The 23,910-nt window shown below is 31.9% G+C and overlaps 1 protein-coding gene across 1 annotated transcript in view; it reads right to left on the minus strand.

Annotated features, from left to right (window-relative positions):
• LOC132716318 (uncharacterized) overlaps positions 1-22,974 on the minus strand; it is a 41,918-nt gene extending 18,944 nt beyond the window's left edge. The window contains exons 1-4 of the mRNA XM_060699564.1: positions 22,806-22,974; positions 13,339-13,458; positions 13,117-13,171; positions 5,595-5,762 (exon numbers count right to left, since the gene is read on the minus strand). Coding sequence (XP_060555547.1) covers positions 5,595-5,762; positions 13,117-13,171; positions 13,339-13,458; positions 22,806-22,931 — 469 coding nt within the window. The 5' untranslated portion in view covers positions 22,932-22,974. The remainder of the gene's footprint in view (positions 1-5,594; positions 5,763-13,116; positions 13,172-13,338; positions 13,459-22,805) is intronic.
• Positions 22,975-23,910: the final 936 nt, after the last annotated feature.

The raw sequence follows: 23,910 nt of genomic DNA on the forward strand, positions 1-23,910 counted from the left end.
ATCATTCTTTCTAGTTTGAGCAAACAAACGTAGTCCTCTATAGTTTCAGCTCGTAAATACAGATTAAACTTTCCGTCTATCAAGTCAACAAAATGTCCAGAAATACCGGCAGTGATTCGATATTATTAAGAATATACGTTCAATAGGCAACATTAAGTGTTACATATTATGTTAATATGAATGGGAGATCGAGTCGAGAGAAACACCGAGTGACGTCCTCAATAATTTTAGCCTTCCCAAAATTTGAAAACATTCAGTGAAAAAACAATAGAATATTTTTGCGGGAGAAAAAAAATTGTGTATTTTATTTTGTAGCTAAAAGAATAGGATTTAAAGAAGTCTTGTATAACGAGATAATATATAGGGGAATCATTTCTGAAGAATATATACAATAGTTTAAAAACATACAATGAAAACGAAGGTTATATGTAATTAGTGGAAGAAGTATTGTACTGTCATATAGATTCATTTCATTAAGTGTCTTTAAAATTATTAAATTGTTTTCAAAAGATTTATTATTACTATATGAATTGAAGGTGTAATTTTAACAGTTAATTTGCAACATCTGGGTACATACAAAAACAAGCAATTATCATAGTATTGCAAGCAATCCATAAGTCCCCTACCGGTTATAGAACCCCAGCAACATTCTGATGGGCCACTGGCCATTCAATTTTACCAGTGAATGAATGACATGAATGAACTTAAATCTTTTGAGTTCTAAGTTTGTCTATATCACTGTAATGTGTTAAGTTTCCATGCCTAGTAAGGAAATTATGTTAATACAACCTTGTCATATTATTACGATGTGGGATTGTAAAGTAAATCCTATAAGGAATGAAGAAGTTGGAGTGAAAAATACCAATTTCTCGAAAAAATCTAAGTTCAAGGGGGACATAATTCTGGAAATAGTCTTGCTAGAGTATTTATCCTTCTCAAAAATGTTGAGTGATAATAAGAAACATATATCGTGGACTAACCAGTTCTCAAACCTCTAAGCATTCAAGAGGTCTTTTAATGTAGATAAAAATATATCTTTTATAAAAATTCTTTACATATATACACTTTAATCTTTATGTAACATTTCTGTAAAATTTGACTGAAATTCAACTATTAAAAAAGCTCTATTTCCATCTTGGAAAAGCACAACCCTCTGTTTTAAAACTAACATGGCCTCTTAAAAAAAGAACCTAACCTCAAACCCCTTCAAGTATCTCTAAAATTCTACTGTTTACTTTAGCCAACAAAGTGATTGTTGTATGACTATCACATGACAATGAAGTACCCTACACGATGCAGTTACCTGCTTTAAGATATTTTTGTCTATAATATTCATTTTCACAAATAGTTAATGGTGTATTTATGGGACTTACAAAGGTAATAGCAATTTGTATGAAATTACGAAAAGTAATAAAATATGTTGTGTAAATATTTGTTCCTATGCACTGTATTCATTTAACATCAGCAGACATGTCTGTCAGAAACTAAGCTTTTATGCACACAAATTCAGGACATCATAGTCACTTCTAGTAAAAAAATAACAGCACATGAATGAAAGGTTTGAGAATAAGTTGGGTGTGAGATTAGGTACTTATACAATACATGAAGTTTGAAGTAGATACATTAGGAAATAAAGAAGTTATTTAAAAAAGACAACATTTTTTTTTTCATAAAAATTCTAAGTTCAAGGGAGGTAATACTGATAATTTGTGTGCTAGAGTTGTAAATCTTGTCACATATGATGTGGTTGATGACCAGAAACTTATATTTAAAGTTTGAAGTAAACACCTTAAGAAATAAAGAACTTATAGTGAAAAAGCTGAAAAATTTAAATCAGAAATCTTGAAATTCAGGCTATTTGTTGCCATAGCAACCAGAATTTTCAACATAGAAAGAAAAAAAAAATGTGCATAATTTCCAGACTGCCATCTACCCATATTTCAAGTTTCATAAAAATATTTTCAGCACTTTTTGAGTTATCACTGCATCCAGTTTATGTGTTAAATTTGCCATATTTTCAGACTATCTGTTGCCATAGCAACCAGAATTTTCAACATAAGAAGAAAAGAAAAAGACGTGCATAATCTCTATACTGCCATCTATCCATATATCAAGTTTCATAAAAATATTTTCAGTACTTTTTGCGTTATCGCGGGATCCAGTTTTGTGGACGGACGGACTGACGGACTGACAGACAGATGGACAGACGGACAGACAGACGGACGGACAGACGGACGGAGGGTAAACCTAAAGTCCCCTCCGGTTAAACCGGTAGGGGACTAATTATTTAAAATGCCATAGAGACAAATTTATCTCAACGCTTAAAATTATCTGTATGAGGTTACATATGCCTAACCGCCCACTGTCAATGCCGCAACTGGAATCATCCATAAAAAGCGCAAGGCTTTTTTGTTACCTCATATATTTCGTAAATTGTTGTTGACGTAGTAAAGTTTTTTCGTCAGGAATCAAATTTCAAGAGTTATAAACATTGTGATGTTGATAACTAAAATTAATGGGCCGTTCTTGAATTATGGATTTGGAACAGCCTTAATTATGATGTGTTTCATTTACATATTTCATTTGCTTACCCAGATAACTCCACAAATTGTTCAACATTTTTTTAAAAATGAGACGGATTAACAGTTTAAAAAATTTGTATCATCATAAGTGTAGGAGTGATGTCATTCAGGAGTTTTGGAGTAAAAGAATGGGATCTACGGAACTGGATAGAAACTGGCAATGAAGGAATCTTCAGAATGCAAATTTGTCGTGACGTTCATAAAGATCTATTTTGAAATTCATAGGGATTCTGTTCAGCTTAAAAGTAAGTGCAATTTCTAGATCTACTAGTACTCCATGTGACTCGATGTTCTATAAATCTTGTTGCTTATTTTTCAATTTAAAGTTTTCCATCATGCATTGCAACTAAACTGTTACATCTTGTAGATCCAGCCTCGTAAAAGAGTCATGAAACGACCCTCATGTATATTTTAAAAACATGACACGTGCTTTCTTCTGTTCATCTTCAAATGAAGAGTACTTCGGCAATGGTTACGGAAAATAAACAGCAGAGATTTACCATAGAGAAATCAAAATTTGATTTCACAAGAAAAGTTGACATTTTACAGAAAAACTCTGAAAAATCTCGATGGTGATTTTTTTTCTAGTTTACAAAAATAGTTTAAATTTTATTCAACCTCGTTTTGTTAATTCATAGCAGGCAAAAGGTCATTTCCATTTTTGATGGGACAGACTATAATTATTTGTGCCTGCAATCGTTATTGAACGGTAGAATTGTACATCAAATGTATCATCTCCTTTGCCTTACACGATAAACAATTTAGAAAATACATATGCGTCATTATATTTTAATTTCTCGAAGCGATGTGTGTATGACATCAAACTGTAGTATTTTATTTTTTTGACAGGTTGTTTTGATTTATTATGCCCCCGCCATGTAATGTCCGGGGCATATAGTGTTACTCTGTTCCGTCATTCCGTCCTTCTGTCATTCCGTCATCATCAGTTTCCGTTCATTTTCTTAAGAACGGTTGGACACATTCAACTCAAATTTGACATATGGATATGTCATGAAAAAATACAGGTCAAGTTCGAATTTGGTCATGGTTCGATGATTTTTGGCAGAGTTATGCCCCTTTTACTTTGAAAATAATATGAAATTTCAGTTTCCGTTCATTATCTCCCAAACGGTACAACACATTCAACTCAAACTTGACATATAGATATGTCATGAGAAAATGCAGGTCAAATTCGAATTTGGTTATGGTTTGATGATTTTTGGCTGAGTTATGCCCCTTTTACTTTGAAAATGATATGAAATTTTCAGTTTCCGTTCATTATCTCCCCAACGGTACAACACATTCAACTCAAACGTGACATATGGATGTGTCAAAAGAATGCGCAGGTCAAGTTCAAATTTGGTCATGGTTCAAAGATTTTTGGCAGAGTTATGCCCCTTTCACTTTGAAAGTAATATGAAATTTTCAGTTTCCGTTTATTATCTCCCCAATGGTACAACACATTCAACTCAAATTTGACATATGGATATGTTTTTGGAATGCCCAGGCCAAGTTCGAATTTGGTCATGGTTCAATGATTTTTGGCATGGTAATGCCCCTTTCACTTTGAAAATAATATGAAATTTACAGTTTCTGTTCATTATCTACCCAACAGTGTTACATATTCAACTTTAATTTGACATATGGATATGTCAAAGGAATGGGCAGGTCAAGTTGGAATTTGGTCATGGTTTGATGATTTTTTTGGCAGAGTTATGTCCCTTTCACTTTGAAAATAATACAGATACATCTTAGGAATAAGCAGTTTAAGTTTGAATTTGGTCATGGTTCAATGATTTTAGACAAATGTATCTTTCCTGAATGTTGGAAAAATTTTGAACTTTCAGTTTCAGCACTCATTCTTATAGCCATTATTTTGGCTACAAATATGCAATATGCTATTTCTAAAAGGTTAAGACTGAATAATTTCAGTGCCTTGAACATTGTATGGAAATGGTTTGTGTTAACATTGAAAAGTTTTAAGGGCTTTGAACTTAAAATGAAAAAAATAATTAATGCACCATCTGAAATGTTGGCTGCATGCGGGGGCATCCGTGGCATGATGACACATTTCTAGTTATAACTTATTGTCTTAGCAGATATCTGATTCAATCTTGCTTTGTTTGTTAGAAATATAGTTTAATGTTGATATATCAAATTTTGAATAATTTTTGCCGATTGGCCAAAATCGACCCAAAACGTATCTAGCCCTTTTAATAATGAAAATAATTATGAAAAAAACCAAAAAAAACGAAAAACAACAAAAAAAAGGCATAAAGGTAATCAATAAATTCAGGCCATCCATTTTTTAAAACTATACAAAATTTGGCAAAAGGCAACATAATGATTATGCTAAAAATGAAAAGATAAAAATCGTCCTCTGACAATACTAGCCCATTTGAGCATTAAAAATGCACAAAACATGATACCCTTAGCAACAAGAGCTGTCACAGAAGACAGCAAAGCTCCACTTACAAAATACTGGACCCAGTAAGGAAAACAAAACTATGAAAGAAAATTCAGTTGTGTATGATTAAGTTTTTAATTAGATCTATAGTAAAAAACAACATTTGTTAACATAAATTCAAAGTTCAAGGGAGTTAAATATGAAAATGGTCTAAAGTTTTGAACCTTGTCACATACGTTGTGGTTGATAATAATGTACAAACATTTGAAGTATAAAGATGATCCCTTTAGAAATAAAGAAGTAACAGTAAAAAACTGTATTTTTTAAGGAAAATTCTAAGTTCAAGGGGAGATAAATCTGAAAGTATTGTAGCTACAGTTATGAACCTTGTCACATAAGATTCGGTTGATGATAAGGAACATATATTTGAAGTTTGAAGTTGATACCTTAAGAAATGAAAAAAGGAAAAGTGAAACAAATGTTACTGCACCAAAACTTTAAACTGAAATCTGGACGCGGTCACGATTAGGACAGCTCTCTTTATTCTTCGTATAGTCGAGCTAAAAATGCGTTATCTATTGAGTAAATCATAGAAAAAAACATACCTACATACGCCCTGTTAGTTTTCTTTATAGCTTCACAAGTAGCACAGCAGTCTTTCCTGATTTGTTCATGGTAACAATTGAAAGTTGTTGCAGGAGATCCAAGAAGATCGGAACAACCAGATCTTTTGTGCGGGACAATGTAAGGGGTATCTCCAAATGGACACGCTTCTGCTCAACAAATATTTTAACTTAATAGTTTGAGATATACATGTACGTTTTTCAACAATATGGTACCTACTTAACTGTAAAGAATTAGAACAAAAATCATCAAAGTAAAGCGACGTTCACAAAAAACAGCCACTACGGCTGGTTACAGTGAGCACCGAAACAATGCGAAGAAAATAGTTCCCTAATAAAACTCTCATTGCCATCTCATTATCAGGAAGCTTTTGGCGGAATTTAGGATTCTTATTTATATATTATTATTTTGGGATGTAGGTTTCATTACACTATACAAAAAAAAACAACAAAAAAACAGCTGGATCATCTAATTTCTTTTTGTAGTGACAGAAATATTCGCAACTAAGTTACAAGCTTCAATTACTTACTTTATTGGTAATAACGCACAGTGCGACATCTCAGATTTATAGCATAAAATCGGCTATTTTTCCCTCTTTTGCCCATGCTATAACGGGACGAAAAACCATGTGTTAACATAGTTACGCGCTCTTGTTATAGCCCGGTAAACAAACAAAAAACTTGACGATCTGGTCTGTTATAGATTCGAGAGTCTCAATCACAAAACGACGAGCAGCAGACAAGTAACAATGCCGGAAATACGGCGTATAGACATCGCCACTGATCTTGGTTGGCACCCTTTCTAAGAAACGGACAGTTGTCAATGTTCACAAATATTTGTAATTTTAAATAACCCTCTGATTAACTAACAAAACAAGATAACACAAAATGAATATGAACAAATGTTTTTTATTAATATAAAAATAAATAATAATATAAAAATGTTTAGTGCCTGACTTTTTTTATATACTTTTGTGCTTGAAAAAAAAATGTCTGTGGTCATTTAATCGATCAGGAACACCCACTTTACTTCAGATTTGCTCTAACGTTATGGGTTTACAGTCTTAAAACCCCTGTCAGACTAGAGCGTCGTTCTCACGGCGTCAAAAAACATTCAGAACGCCGAGGTGAGCGCAGTAAAATCGCAAACATCGCCGCAACATCGTAGTGGCATCGCATAAAACGCCAACCGACGGCGCACATTTTGAACATGCTGAAACAAAACGCGTCACTTGGCCTTCTAATAAGAGCGCAATTGGATCGCAGTAAGGACGCCGTAGCAACTCAGTAGCATCTCTTGCGCCATGAAAGCGTAATTGGCACGCCGAATGAACTTGGTGGTTATCCATGGCGCTTGTACGGAGATTTTGCGGCGTCTCTATTGCGCTTATACTGTGTGTGCACGGCGCCTTTTTGAGCTTTTTTTTATTTTAGCGCAGTGTGAGCGCCGCGAAAGCGCCGTAAAAGCGCAGTAGAAGTGATCCCCTTAGTAAATAATAAGATAATATTATAGAAGAAGAAAAAGTCACACTATACATATTTCTGTAACTTACGGCAAATTTATACTTACCCAGGGTTTGAGTAATATAAGCGGCCGCCATTTTAAAAGTTGTGTGTTTCACATGAGGTATAAAATTGTGTTTGATTCAGAGGAATATTAGGATTTGTTAATCATACATCAATTTATAAGAAAGGAAACTTTTTTGAGGATTACAGACAGTAAATAATTTTTAACAGACGTGTTAACATTAAAAAAGCAGATATTAATTAGGAAAACATGGAATCGTTGAAACGCTGTCTTACGTACGCTGGGTTGTTTACTTTTTCTTCGGGCTGATGATTGTCATTGTTTTTCAAGTTTTCATATTGCATTAGGTAGTTATTTACTTAAATATGTCCCAATGTCATCAAGAGCAGTTTTGCATATGAAAGGAAGTGTATTTTTCAGACTGTAAAAACGAAACCAAAATGTAAACACGCTATTTGGTCATTGGAAATTTGAATGAATTGAAGTAGCATTTTTGTTTTTATTACTTCCAGCTTTGCTTTCTATATACATCCCTGTTATTTCAGAATTGTAAGCAAAAATAATATCTTAAACAAGAGCTTTACAGGAAAATAATTGTGTTTGATTCAGAGGGATATCATATTGATTTGTTAGTCATACACCTTTTTAAAAGAAAGAAAACTTATTTGAGAATTGTATCATACAATATATAAATGTTGACAAATGTGTAAACATTCAAAAAACGGCTAGGAAATTGGAAACTTGGAATTGTTCAAAGACTGCCGCATGAACGCTGGGTTGTTTACTTATTCGTCGGGCTGATGGCTGTCATTGCTTTTCAAGTTTTCATAAAGCATACAGCAGTTATTGCTCGTAGAATTTTAAATATGCCTAAATGTCATAAAGAGGAATTTTGTATGTGGAAGAAATGTATTGTTAGACTGTTAAAATGAAACAAACAAAAAAAATAAGAGACGATGTTTGGTGATTGGTAATTTGGATGAATACAAGTAAGTTTTCTTCTTTTTATTACTTTTGACATTTAAATTATTTATCAATTTCAGCTTTACTTTTCTCTAAACAGCCTGACATTGTCAAAATAATCAGGAAAAATAAAATTGACGTACCACATGGGGAAAATCATAAAAACAGTAGTTTCGTCATCATTAAAAAGTCTGAATTTATATATATGTTTTTTTTTAAAAAACTTTTCCTGTGAAATTATCAAATATAATTTTCACGGATAAATCAGTAATCCACTAAAAAGCATACATGTACATAAATTAAATAAGTTATAATATTTCTTAAAAAAATTCTTAAGCTCAAAGAGATAAATCTGAAAGTATGGCTTCAAAAATTATGAACCTTGTCACATAAGATGTAATTGATGATAAGGAATAAGTTTTTAAGTTTGAAGTAGGTACCTTTAAAACTAAAGAAGTTATGTTAAAACAATAACATTTTTCAAGTAAAAAAAATCTAAATTATGGGGAGATTATTCATGCAATATTAGTGCTAGTGTTATGAAGTTTGTCACATAACATATGGGTAATGATAAGGAGTGTGAAGTTGATACCTTAAGAAATAAAGAAGTAACAGTTAAAGATAGTAATTTTAAGGAAATTCTAAGTTTAAGGGGACATGAATATCAAAATATAGGTGCTACAGTTAAAAACTTTGTCACATAAGATGTAGTTGATGATAAGGAACATATATTTGAAGTATGAAGTTGATACCTTAAGGTATTAGGACCCTAATGGGCACTATCAGGAACTAAAAAATTGACATCATAGGTCAGATGTATACCTTAAAGTACACCTGTATGCAGAATTTAAACAAAGTTTACCGTACGGAAATCAAGTTATGGCCACTTTTCTGAACTCAAGCTAGGATGTTATGAGGGCCCTTTTTTAGAAAGTAGGAACCTTTAAATAATCTGCAATAACATTCTAATGAAAAATGTTTTCCCATTATTTTTTGGTAAGAAACAAATAGTGCCATTCAGCTAACAATCCAAATAAGCAAAATTATGGTTTCTACTTAAAATTTATGAAATCTGTATAAAAATGTTACCCTACCCCACCCATATTTACCACGTGTCTGACCATTTTTCTTCTTAAAATTTACCCAAATGAGTGCCTGTTTTCAAAGTTTCCCTAAATTTTTAAAAAAGTATATTGGTTGATCTTGTAAAATATGAAATACTTTTACCGTCTAGTTTTGATTATATTACACTTTGAAAATATCAGGTACCATATTTATTACTAGATTTAGCATAATTTAGCCAATAAATACCTATATAAATTAAAAAATCCAAATTAAACACTTTTTTCTTTCCAAATGGGACATGAGAGTTACATAAATAATGTTAAAAGAAAAAAAAAGAAAGAAAAAAATGTTGACCCTTCTGGGGATTGAACCCATGGCCCTCATTTTCAAAGTAGTTAACAGTAGTTCTAGCCTATTTGAATACTCTTCAAAGCGGAGGTAATGCATTAGGGTGCTAATACCTTAAGAAATAAAAGTATTAAAATAGTGAAAAATATTTTACTGCATCAAAACTAAAATCTGAAATCTGGAAGCGGACGCCGACACCGGGGCTAGTAGGACAGCTCTCCGTATACTAAGTATAGTCGAGTTAAAAGTAATCTCGTTTTTGAAAATGTGAAACTATTTTTTTGGATAAAATTATAAAAAAAATCCAAGGATAAAACAGTTATCAACTCACAAGCATAAAATGAATTCAGGTAAAATTGTAAAAGGATATAGAGGATATTTGTTTAGGAAAGTGTAAGATCTGAATATATTTCACCGAGTGAAAACCAAAAGGTCACGTCATAAAGTTGGTTCCCAGTACTGTCCACGCTGGTATTTCACTGAAACAACGTAAGGGGCTTAAATTCAAAACAGTGAAATTATATTATCAAATTGATAATTTCACTGTTAAAAACAGTGAAATTACCATTTTTATTTCACTGATATATTTCTATAAACCACTGAAAAGCATGTAATAAATTTCTATAAACCACCGAAAAGCATGTAATAAAAAAGGTAAATAAACAAGTACGTTCAAGCCACAGACATTTTTTTTTTCTAAACTGACAGCCTTATCCCAAGTACCCCTTTCTTTTCCCCAAACTGAATAAATTCGTTATTTTTTTTCTAGCACAAAATTTAGTACTGTCCAGTGACCCTTGTAGTGTTTTGTCTACCGTTACGCTTATACATAAACCAAATGCACTTAGATAACCGTGCTTTATTTAAAATAACGCACACTTTTTTCTAAAGAAGTATACGTTATCTGAGATATCGCACTGTACGTTATTACCAATAAAACATGTTACTGGTGTATAAAAGCTGAGGAACATCAAAGACGAATAGCTGCGCCATGCGGTAAAACAGTTAAAGTATGTCGAACTCGACTGTAATGTGGAATTATTGCATGGTTTGGAACTTTTTCGTTGTTCTTACTAACCCATTATACTAAGTACACTTTATTAGTGTAGTGTTTTCACTGAGGCTCCAATGGGGCAGCGGTAACGCACATTCCAAGCAGCAAAGAAACATTAAAACAAAAAATAAAAATAATAAGAAAGAAAATTAATGAAATGAATTTATTCTCATATAAGAATGCAACTGCTGAAATCAAACGGTTCATCCGCTAAATGAATTATTTCACTTTAAAAAGCCCTTAAAGGGACTCCACTTACATTTTTTGACATGTTTGGACAGAAAAATATTTTTTCCAGATAAATGTACGATTTAATGTAGGTTAAGACCACTTATCTGTGTGCGAAATTTCATATCATTTGCCACTTTGTTTTTCCAGAATTATTATTCAAATGGTAAAAAATGACTCAAAATGAAAAGCGTTTAAACGCTTTTCACTCAAATCGGGCTAAGAAAAGCATAAAAAATACGACTTTCAATTTATTTCAAAGTATATTCTTAACTATATTTGCATACATTTCTGTTTAAAGTGCCCAGCAATTTATGTAAAAAATACACATGTGATGTTTTTAGGCTTTTAAACCTCAAAGGAGTCCTTTTAAATCTTGAATCCGAACAACTTTCTTCACAAACTAGCATAACATGGGATGTTGTTTCATGTTTTCAATATTATATAGGTGTAAGGTACGATATTACGATATTATTAGCTAGTACTGGGGAGTGAGAAGGTGAAACAGAGAAAGGGCACAAGAGAAATTCACGTTTGATATAATAGTTTTTTGTTGTTTTTTTTTGTTTTTTTTATTTTGTTTTTTGTCTTCTGATTTCTTATACGGATTTCTATTACAAAAATGAAAATGTGATAACACAGTAATAGTATATAAAAATTATTAGTTACGGAGATATAACACTGGCAGGGGCGAAACAAATTCTATGAGAAACTTCCCCTTGATGTCGCCCCAGCCAGTGTTACATCTTTGTAACTAACTCGTTTCATTAACTATATCTATTAAATATCATGGCTTTGGGCGGCATCTCGGGTTCACCCTACAGAAAATGTTCTCGGCCTGACGGCCTCGATCATTTCTGTACAGAAAACCCCTCGATGTCGCCAAAGCCATGATGTTTCCACATAACATTCTCGTGTTTATACTATAACTATAACTGAAATTTTGAAGATTGGAACAAGAATAGTACTAACAAGACTTCTTAATAGATTTATGTAAATGTAATTGTTCATCCGTGCTGTTAAACAGAAATGTTCGACGGGAGCAATAGCGACAGGAGAATATTTCTAATTTCTGTAGAATAAAAAAAATCTTTGTTAATTTTCATAGAAGAACAAAAGTCGATAATTAACAAAATTCTGTTCATAGTCGCCTTCTATTTCTCACAGTACTTCACAGAACCGCGTGTGTACAAAAGTGGTGACGTAATAAAGCGAATATTAATGAAGCAAAAGTGCGTTAGTATGCATCCGTAGCTGTTCTACAGAGATTATCGCTATCGCTCCCGTCGAACTTTCAAATTTGTGTAGAAAAAAACGAATGAACACTAACATAATTAATTCTAACAAGACCCGTATTTTTCCTACAAAAAAAGAATTGAAAGTGTGTGTTATTATGCATATGAACACGACCCGCTTTTCCCCGATTAAACATAGAGAAACCGACGGTGTGTTATCATGTAGTAAAATCACAGTTTGGCATTTTATATGACGTAACCATTAAAATATGACGCCCTGAAAATAAGTATGAAAAGAAATCAGGCACAATGTAATGTAATATCAGTAACGGCTTGTTGATGTCATGTTAGAACCGAAATGAAATATTCTAATCGGTGATTTTATTGTTTGATAAAATCACTGTTTGTCGTTAGGATGCGCAACATTTTATATAAAATCTCGCATCCGAACTCCAACAGTGATTTTATTGAGCAATAAAATCACTGTGTAGGATATTTATTATTTTTAAATAAAGTCATTGTTTCACCTTCTATATTAAGACATGTGTAGAAAGCATTATACATGTGACGTAAGCACTAAAATGTGACGCGCTGAAAATAAAGTAAGGAAACAAATAAGCCGTAATTAGGCTAATTATCCGGTACGGCAGCATTTTTATGTGATAATATCGAGTTAGAATCGAAATAGTATATACAAATCGGTGATGTTCGGATACACATCATTATATTGCCCGAGCTACGCCCTCGTGAAATAATTCCTCGCATCCGAACTCCAAACAGTGATTTTATTCAGCGATAAAATCACTGTTTGGGAAATTGGAATATATCATTCCTTAAATAACGTATTGTAAAACTGGAATGTGTAGTTGCTTACAGGTATAGAGTAGGTAGATGCGCATATGCTTGTTTTCACAGTAGATATTTATAAGGGTATTTTAAAATAATTATGATACTTAATTCTCTATGGTATTTTACTATTTATGGGAACTCGATTTGTGCAACGATACAATATTACCTAACAATTTATACTAACGATGATTGTATTTGAAAATCGTAAATATTTTACATTGAAGCTTCACTTACCATCATCGACTGGAGGTGCTAGGGGAGATTCGACGCAATGCCCTAATTGACACATCTAAGGATAAATGCACAGAGTCAATATATTTCTGAGTGATGCAATTATTTTAATTGATAAATGATGATTACTTATTATGGCATAATTACAATTTTAGATTAAGCAATTTAAGAAAAGATAAGGTTGTTTAGCATGATATTAATTTTAATCATTAAGTAAAATCGTACCTTGCCATTTCCACATGTGGTACCATACCATGGAATTTTGGTATGGGTATAACCTTGTAATTTTGGTATAGCGCAAAACAATGTGCTACATATTGTTGAAAAATCACTCTTGTATTTGTTCTAAAATTTAAACAAGACAAAGTTTCAATCACCTTTAATGGTTCATAGATAACGTCATGTGTAGTGAAATGATGATAACTCACAGTGTGAATCCATCATTTTAAACTGCTTTTCTATGAATGCCTATTGATACTTTTGATTCCTATAAAGGTTTATGATAATAGTATGATGACTTATACAGTGTAAATCCATCATTTTAAACTGCTTTGGAAATATATATTTGGTTCCTTTGCATACACTTGACATAGCAAAAATCTGTGATTTATGTAGCTCTGATGAAAAATTTGGCAAATTGTGCTGCATGCTTATTGATTGTTGTTTGTACATTCATTAGTATGATAATCACTGGTTGCATAGTTTTATTATAACAATTCTGCCTGTTTCATTTAAAATATTTTTTGTTGAAAATGGTGAAACATATTCAGTAGATTTTTAGGCAGCTGATATAAATAAGGGCACGTGTTTAGCTAAAAAAATATTTCGAGCTATTTCTACAGTCAAGTTGCTGTTCCTGCACAAGTTGCTTACCAGAAACTTTAAACTTAGCCATTATTTTTAATGGATTGTCTTCATTCTTGGACACAACAATTCTTTGGACAAGATAATCAAGAAGACCAGACTGAAGTTGACCTTGATTCATGAATTATATTGACCTTCGAGATCAAATGTATGAATTTTGATTTTGAATTTTTATTTCCTTCAAATTTGTAGACTAAGACATAAAAGAGAATCAAACTCAATATGACTTTAATGTACTTGATGATAAAATTATTGAATTTCACAGACTTTTGCTAGAATTTACAATATTTTGCTTTGATTTTTACATTGCATCAGCATAGTGAAGGTCATAATATGGTTACTGTCAGCATGACTGGTGGAGTGAACAACCTTGACCACTCTGTCACAGACACTCCTTCTAACAAGACATCCAACAAGATTAAATGGAACTTGACCTTGGATTTAATTTTTGACATACTATTGTTTTTGCCTTTGCCATCTGACCATCCATCAGGTCGTCTGCATTTAGCTTGTCCGGCCTTCACAGGTCCAACTACTGGTGAAATTTCAACCAAACTTTACAGGAGTGATCAATTTTATATGTAGTTATGCACATAATCGGCAAGTTCCGATTCGATGCTCAAAATGGCAACCACAGCTAAAAATAGAAAAGTGTTGTCCGGTCTTCACAGGTCAAACCGCTGGTGGGATTTTAACCAAACTTTACAGGAATGATGAAATCGATACACATCGCCGGTAAATTCTACTTAGCTGCACAAAATGACCACCAAAGCTAAAAATAAAATCATGTCGACTTAAACAGGTCAAACTACTGGTGAAATTTCAACCAAATTTTACAGTATATATCAGTACCATCATATCCCTAGTTATGTACGTTGTGACATCGCCGACATGTAAAGCTCTGCAGCAAAAAATGGCTGCAAGATCTAAAAGTAGAAACATGTTGTCTGGCCTTCACAGCTCAAACTACTGGTGGGATTTTAACCAAACTTTACAGGATTGATGAAATCGATCCCTAGTTATACACATCGCCGGCAAATTCAAGTACATGATTTTTTGTGTCGCCTTGAAAAAGGCGACATAAAGGGATTACTTTTGTCGGCGGTGTCGGCGGCGGCGGTGTCGGCGGCGGCGGTGTCGGCGTCCCTTTAAGCTTGTCATGAGCATAAGTCAGTCAACTTGGTATTCATACTTCTTATAATGTCCCAAAATGCATTGCACAAGAACTTGTACTCTACATTTCTTATTTTTTCAGTTATTGCCCTTTGTTAATTTTCATACTTTATTTTTGTCCGGGCCATTTCTCCTAAAATATAAAAGCTATGGACTTATTGGATGATCGATCTCATTAAGAAGAAGTGCAGTGCAGTGCTTAAGAACTGGTACTCTAGATTTCTTATTTTTTGAGTTATTGCCCTTTGATAATTTTCATACTTTATCGGACCTTGCCGGTAATGTGCATAACTACAAAAAGAATGGATCATTCCTGTAAAGTTTGGTTGAAATTCCACCAGTAGTTTGACCTGTGAAGGCCGGACAAGCTTAATGCAGACGACCTGACGGATGGTCAGATGGCTAAGGCAAAAACAATAGTATGTCAAAAATTAAATCCAACGTCAAGTTCCATTTAATCTTGTTGGATGTCTTGTTAGAAGGAGTGTCTGTGACAGAGTGGTCAAGGTTGTTTACTCCACCAGTCATGCTGGACAGTAACCATATTATGACCTTCACTATGCTAATGCAATGTAAAAATCAAAGCAAAAAATATATATAAATTCAAGCAAAAATCTGTGAAAATCAATAATTTTATCATCAAGTACATTAAAGTCATATTGAGTTTGATTCTCTTTTATGTCTAAGTCTACAAGTTTGAAGGAAATAAAAATTTAAAATCAAAATTCATACATTTGATATCGAATGTCAATATAATTCATGAATCAAGGTCAACTTCTTGATTATCTTGTCCAAAGAATTGTTGTGTCCAAGAATGAAGACAATCCATTTAAAAAAATGGCTAAGTTTAGTTTCTGGTAAGCAACTTGTGCAGGCACAGCAACTTGACTGTAGCAATAGCTCGAAATATTCTTTTTAGCTAAACACGTGCCCTTATTCATATCAGCTGCCTAAAAATCTACTGAATATGTTTTACCATTTTCAACAAAAAATATTTTAAATGAAACAGGCAGAAGGTTTATAATAAAACTATGCAACCAGTGATTATCATTCTAATGAATGTACTAACAACAATCAATAAGCGGCTAACTCAATTTGCCAAATTTTTCATTTCATCAGAGCTACATAAATTACAGATTTTTGCTATGTCAAGTGTATGCAAAGGAACCAAATATATATCTCCAAAGCAGTTTAAAATGATGGATTTACACTGTATCAGTCATCATACTATTATCAAAAACCTTTATAGGAATCAAAAGTATCAATAGGTATTCATAGAAAATCTCATATCATATTCGGTACATTCATGGGCAATTATAATTTTTCTAAATGAATAAATATAAATGAAACTTCTTGTGAAATTTGCAAAAGAGTCTAAGTTATGCCCTTTCAATTTGGGTTGTTTTTGCTTAACATCATTATTTCTATGCAGTTTTAGACCTAACATTTTTAAATAAATCTTCTATCGGATGGACAAGCCTAACAAAGATTTAACAAAATATTACATATTTTTCAACTCAAAGCTTCTTTTTTCAAACAGTAACAAAAACTTAAATTGTGATCAAACAAGTATTTCTCTATGAAACAATTACATTTAGAATTAATTGTTCCATGCCTCCAGATATGCCAAAAGAAAATCAAACTTGATAAAACAGATATTAAGAAAAGTTAAAAGTCCAAGAAATACCTTACATTATGTGCCATCAATGACTGATTTTGCAATATTCACATGATCCCAATATTTCTACAGTGTGACTATCCCCGGGCTATTTTTGCGTATTTTGGAGTCTTTTTTTTGTAAATTATATGGATTGTGTCATTAGCAACATGTACAATAGTCATTACTTTCCTTGTTTACTTCACAATATTTTACATTGATATACAGTTTTTTCAAATTTTCATGAAAAATAGCAATAACCTGGAGGCATGCTGCTTCAAGATAAAAAAACACCCTATTATATATAACATACTTGAGTATCTTTATAGGCTAGAATATCTAGCAACAGCAATGAACTGAGAGTAATGGTATCAAACCCCAGGCCAGTGGGGCCTTTTTTTCTTTAAGTTTAAACATTACTGTTTTACTTTTATATTAGTTAAAGATAGAATATAGTTGGACAAGGGCCAAGTTGAATCAGATTTCTTTCACATGATTTTATGCATTATTAATCACTAAAGGGATGAAGTAATTGTTATACCAGATTGCAATTATTTTTCAAAGTTTAGTGAAATATAAACAATGAATATCATACAGACGTATTCAACAGTGAACAAAATTTCGCAATGTTTACCTGCTTACCTTGTCAACATGGTGATTACGCCATAATACGGGAAAATTACGTACATGAGAAAAAAGTATGTATTCATATTTCATATGCATACAAAGTTCTTACAATATATTTGCACATTTGAAGCATTTTAAAGCATATCTGATTTTAAAAAAAACATATTAGTATATATTGTTTGTTGTAGCGTTCTATGATAGTAAGTTCACATATGACTAAATAATGTTGGTACTATATTTATGCACATTCTTTGACTCTCATTGGACAGGATTTAACTCATTACAGGACTGGGACAGTACCTCCAGTCGCTTGCAAAAATCATGATCACAAAATGGAAAAATATCATGTTTGCCAATTATTACATTTTTCCTGTATACCATGGCAAGTTTTGGACCTATTTTGTCCAGCTTAGATAGCTAATAGAGATGTGTTCAAAAGGTAGTTAAGCACCCCCAAAAATGTAATAATAATTTAAGAAAATATTTTTCCACGTTTCTGAATAAGTCCAGATATTAATTATGTGGTTCCAAGAATAAAGAGTGATTAAACAAACCAATATATTAATAAATTGAAAAGTGGACCGAGTTGGAAAAGGGCCGAGCTGACTCGGAGGCAGAGTACGTTTTAGGTCCGAGCTGACCCTGAATCGATGTAATGCACTAAATTTTGCAGTCTATCAAGCGAAATATATCAATAGCTTTACCAGATTGTGAAGAAAACTTGATTCTACATACGGAATAGATTACAACTAAACTTGTGATCATAAAAATTTATATGAAAACATTGATTTATATGATCACAAGTGAAATAACAAATGACCTTTCACTGAATTTAACAAATTACTTGTTTCTTTTATGCATTTATGGATGATATTTGGTTTTTTATTTGTTTGGGTCGTCAGACCAAACAAATAATGGTAGCGAAATTTCAGACTCTAATGCTGTTAATTGCAAATGCCGAAAATAGTCCGCTTTTTTTACTTCCCTTTATATGTAACACTAAGTCCGAAAAATTCAGGGGAGGTCACTGCGTAAATATGGTCACATGACAGGCGCATTCATTTTCAAGCAAAATAATTCCCGAATGGTCGAAGATTTCTAACATTGTTTTATTCTCTATAGATATACATGCTTATAGTAAACGCCATGATTATTTACACAAGTGTTAAACAACAGTTAGCGTCGTTACAAACCCTAATTTAGAATAATATGGTTTCCTTCAGACTGTTATCATATAAATTCACCGTGGCCAAGGGGTTTGCGCGCTCGCTTAGGAAGCGAGAGGTATGAAGTTCAAATCCTAGGTAAGGAAACTCTTTTTTTTTTCAAATTGTTTAAGTCAAATAAACATTGGATTGAATATCAGTAATGCAATTAGTCTTATAGCCAATCTACTACAATTAAAACGCTGGAAAACATTTGTGGCTCTATACAAAAACAAATTGTTTTATAATCTTACAACCTTCACCTTTCTGACATTCTGAGACCCAAACAAATTCAGCGCCTTCTGTGCTTTGATTTTTCATTGTTTTTTCCACGGTTGTTATTTCACAGTACAACGTCATATTTCACTTAAATCAAGCCAATAGTGTTTCCAAAATAGCTCGGAAACGAAAATAACTTAAAATGCGTTCCAGAATAAAAAAGGAAATTCCAGATGTCCCTTTTCCGGGGGTCGACCTGAAGGCGCTTTTTCAGCAACAAATTTACATGTAAAGAGAGAAATAGTAGAGAGCTGACTTAGGATAAACCTCAGACGAAACGCATTGTACCTGTCCGTTTGTCGGATATATGATACACCACTTTCATTTTAAATGGGCTTATTTTGTAAGGATAATGTTGGAAACTGTTCATTTCACTATTGCAATAACACTTCGGCACAATGTTAAAGGATTTACGCAAGGAAATAAACAAACAGTTTAAAATATACATGTCCGGAAATTTCGGATACAGTTCATCTGAAATCAGGGATCAACAAGGATCTCCACAAGCATGTACAGACAAAACTAGTTTATAAGCTACTTGTATGAGTGTATGTTTTGTCATTCTAAAGCGAAACATGCTTCATCTTGCGTTTTATAGCTGGTTATATCACCAAACATGTTTGTCAAGAATTAATGAAATGTACCTATATGCCAAAGTGTCAGTCTCAAGGTTAGTATGCATAACATTTACTTGTAGGGCTCTACAATATTGCGCAATATTAAAATATTTGATAAGTATGGATTTCTGAGACATATTGTGCCATAAATTTCTGTTTGTTCATAATCTTTGGTATTTAATACGTAAAGGTACGTCATGCCTCATAAATGCTGTTAGTTATATTTATGTTTGGTATCATGTTACCGTTTCATTAAAATAGTACTCACTCATTGTCCATATAGAACATTTTTTTAAATATGTTTAATATGTTTCAATGTTCAAATTGATTTTGATTTTCGCTTTTGATTTTCGATATCAGTAAGGAAATTAGATATGAGATCAGAATTCTCCATAAATAATTTATTAGTTATTTTTATTACATTCGATGAATGTTCAGTAACCTCAACTTTGTCTTATTTTGTGTGTGTTTCAGTTATTATGCATGACATTTTATGAAAAAAAAGAGAAACTTCAAGCTCTTTCTATGCTATGCATAAATTTAATTACAAGTTAAATGTTTTTTTTTTTTATTTTTTTTATTTTAAATAAACACAGAAAAAAGCACGCAAACAATATAGGGAAAAACGATCTAATAAACTATATCATTGAGTTGAACGTTTGAATATATATAGGACTTGAATTGCAGCAGTCTGGTTTAAAACGGACGAGCATTGGCAAGGTACTTTTGTTGTTAGATAAAATTAATAGTTCAGTTTCATTTTGAGTTATGTTTCCGTTTGTTTTTATTTAAGATTAACTTGTGTTACATAATAGTTATCATAAAGTAAGAAATGTATATTTTAATTTATATTATTTTTAAAACGCATTTATTCTTTGTAATGAAATACATGAAGATAGTGTAGAACTTCTCACAAATTGTGTAATTAATCAACTTAAAATTTAACTTTCATTATTTCTGCGTAATGCGTAATGGACTAGCATTTCTTATGCCAGTGTATTTATTGACTTGAAAATGATCAATTTGAAATCGACTGTCAGTAAAATGGACATTATTTTACAACAAAAGAGTTTGCACGATTAGACTTGAATGAAAGCTTATAAATAAGTTTTGCATATTCTTTGAGTAAAGATATTGTAGAACATTAAATTGTCACTTTTGGAACATAAATACATAGCAAAAAGTTATTTGTTAAATGTCTGCATAATCTTGAATATTATTTCAAAACTATAGACAGTTGAAAATGTGTCATATTACCACTAAATATTTTGAAGTAAAACGTTGGTTGAATGAGCTCTGTCTTCTTACCGAACCGGGTTATATAATAATGATATTTACTCATCATCAAAACAATAGATTTTCATGACACCAAAATCACATCATCTCATATATGATTAATAATTATATACCGCTTTTTTTTTATAACACTTTAACCATTTGATGTTTTTATCACATTTCAATCACTTTATATTACATCAATAACTACGTATTTATTTATTGTAATTAATTAATTAATTCATTTTATTCTTATCCATTCATTTTATTTATTTATTATTAATATGTTTATGCATTTATTTACTTATTTATTTATTTATTTACTAGTATTCATATAGTCATTTTTGTATTTACTTATATTTACTTATTTATTCATCCCTTTATTTATTTGTTAATTTATGAATAATTAAAAAAAAAAGAGTAAAAATCCTCCTATCATTAAATGCTATATTAACTGCTTTACATGTATTTTACGAGTAAATTATAATTACCTGTTCATTGTGTTAAAAGTTAGAAAGAAAAGGAGCTTATCTTTCACCTATTTGTCACTTCAAACAATTTTTCTAGGCCAATACTGTATTAATGGGTAATTTGGAAACAAATCCCGGTTAATATAACAGTTATATTGCTAAAGCGCAATATGTTTTCTGATATTTATTTTAAGATTTTTAAGCATAGTTACTGAAGTAAAGTGAGAAAATAGTGTAATATTATACTAAAAATAACTGAATGATTTTTTCTCATTTTGATATCATCATTATTATTATTATTTGTTTATTTTTGTTATCATTATAATTTTATTTACCTAAATAAATTTTATATTTTTGCGCTAGTATTTTTTTCTAAAAAAGGTTATAATTAATGTTAATAATGATTACACTTTAGGTAAACGGATAAGTATTTTGTTTAAATAGATAGCTGATTGACAATTATATGTTACTACAGGCTTAAAAAATATAATATCAATATTAGTTTTAGATAGCTTTTAACCATTTTCTTCTTATTTTTGTTGTTTATTTACTACATATTTTCATTGTAACAATATGTTTGATGGAAAATGTTAAATAAAGTAACGAATTGTCACAAAAACAAAACAAATGTTTGCGTTATATTATTACCCTCCATTTTGTCATTGATAATATCATCTTCAATAAAACAGGGGTAAACAATATGTCATGAAACATTTTCATCTCCATAAATAACAATCAAAGGCAAAGATCATACTAACGTATGAGGAATGCGATGAAAAATGTATCATGTATATTCATTTTATTGAACAGTATTAGACCATATGCGAACACTCATACTTATTTCGGAGAAAGAACTGCATTAATAACAGTATCACTTATCTATTTAAAAGTATAAGAATGATATTCTTCTATGTATACGTATATGTGTTCATCAAGTAACTCCGAACAACGATTTCCAACATTATCCTTAGAAAATAAACCCATATAAAAAAGATAGAGTAATATCATCCGCAAAACGGACAGGTACAATGCGTTTGAGGTTTAGAAGATATGGGAATTTTTCGCCTATGTCAGCCAACACTCTATCTCTCGCTTTGCATGTAAATATGTTGCTGAGAAAGTACCCTTAGGTCGACCCCCGGAAAAAGGACATCTGGAATTTCCTTTTCATTCTGAAACGCATTTTAAATATTATTGTTTAACTAATCAGGGGTAATAACTCTGTGTTTAATGGTCGAACCCGGTAACCTAAACGATATTCTCATCTTCTCTTGATACGAAGTTTCATTAAAATCTAGTCATTAATTTTCAAGAACTAGCACGACGCACAGATGGACGCGCACATGGACAACGCTAAAACATTAACCCTTCCCGAATCAGCGGAATAACAATCTACCAGCGATCTTACTTGGTGATTTTAACAGTGAATGTGCGAAAATTTTGTTTAACAATATATTAACAAAATGGGAATGATATAATCTTGTTAATGTTGACATATTATCAAATGACATCAGATTATCCTTACCCTGTACAAAAACGATCCTTTTCCTTGCATCATCTCACATTGGGTGTCAGGATTGTAAACTTGACCTGCAAGGTCATTTGCATAAGGGTCAATGTCATCATTGCCTGTCGCTGTTCTTGCTGTCATACAGTTTTCAGAGCTTAAGTAAACAACAACAAAAAATGAGTACATTTATTATATACTTATATATGCAATATTTTAAATATTGATTAAAAAACAGACGTATTTTCATTTTCCGTATTTTCTCATTGCAGAGAAAACATAATTTTCGTATCTTAACTGGCGTCCTGCCGAACTATTTTCTTCTTAATTCAACAAAATTTATGGGGAAGATGTAATGTCAAAACTAGAAATGTATCTATAGGACACGGTGTCCCATTACTCCACTGTTTTGTCAATCTACTGACTATAGGTCAAATATTTTTTTAGGCTACACGCGACGTAAGTTAGAAAATCTTTTACTAAGTCAAAAGCAAAAACTCTACAAACACTGAATAAATTCACAAACCCAAAGGTGCATAACTACTACGCATGCTGACCGACATCCTTGAAAACTTTCAAGACTACTGATCAAATACCATTTGAGATATGTATGAACAAGTTGAAAATTCCATTTTTTCCTATTTTAAGAGTAATAACTTCAAAAAAAAAAAAAAAACTGAATAAATCTTCAACCAAAGACTTCAACCAGAGGTACTTCACATGCTGATCAGGTTCATGACTCTAGGGAAATTTGAGCTACGCGTGATATAGATTGAAAATTGCATTTTTACTAAGTTAAGGGCAATAACTCTACAAATACTAAATAACTCTACAGGCAAATCCCCTAGGTGCACATCTACACATGCTGACCAAAATTCCTGTAAAGTTTCATGACCCTTTGTCAAACACTTTTGAGCTACGCACGACACAACATAAGAACGGATGGACTTGAATCGAATGTGTTTAGTAAGTCAAGAGCAATTACTCTGACACAACATAATAAGTCCACAAGCGAAATACCAGGTGCACAACTTCACATAATGAGGGACATACCTGTAAAGTGTCATGTTCCTTTGTCAAATATTTTCTGAGCTACGTGCGACACAATTTGAAAATTGCATTT

The sequence above is a fragment of the Ruditapes philippinarum genome, unplaced genomic scaffold (assembly GCF_026571515.1).
Source record: "Ruditapes philippinarum isolate M1 unplaced genomic scaffold, ASM2657151v2 ctg6336_1_1_1_1, whole genome shotgun sequence".
Classification (NCBI taxonomy): Eukaryota; Metazoa; Mollusca; class Bivalvia; order Venerida; family Veneridae; genus Ruditapes; species Ruditapes philippinarum.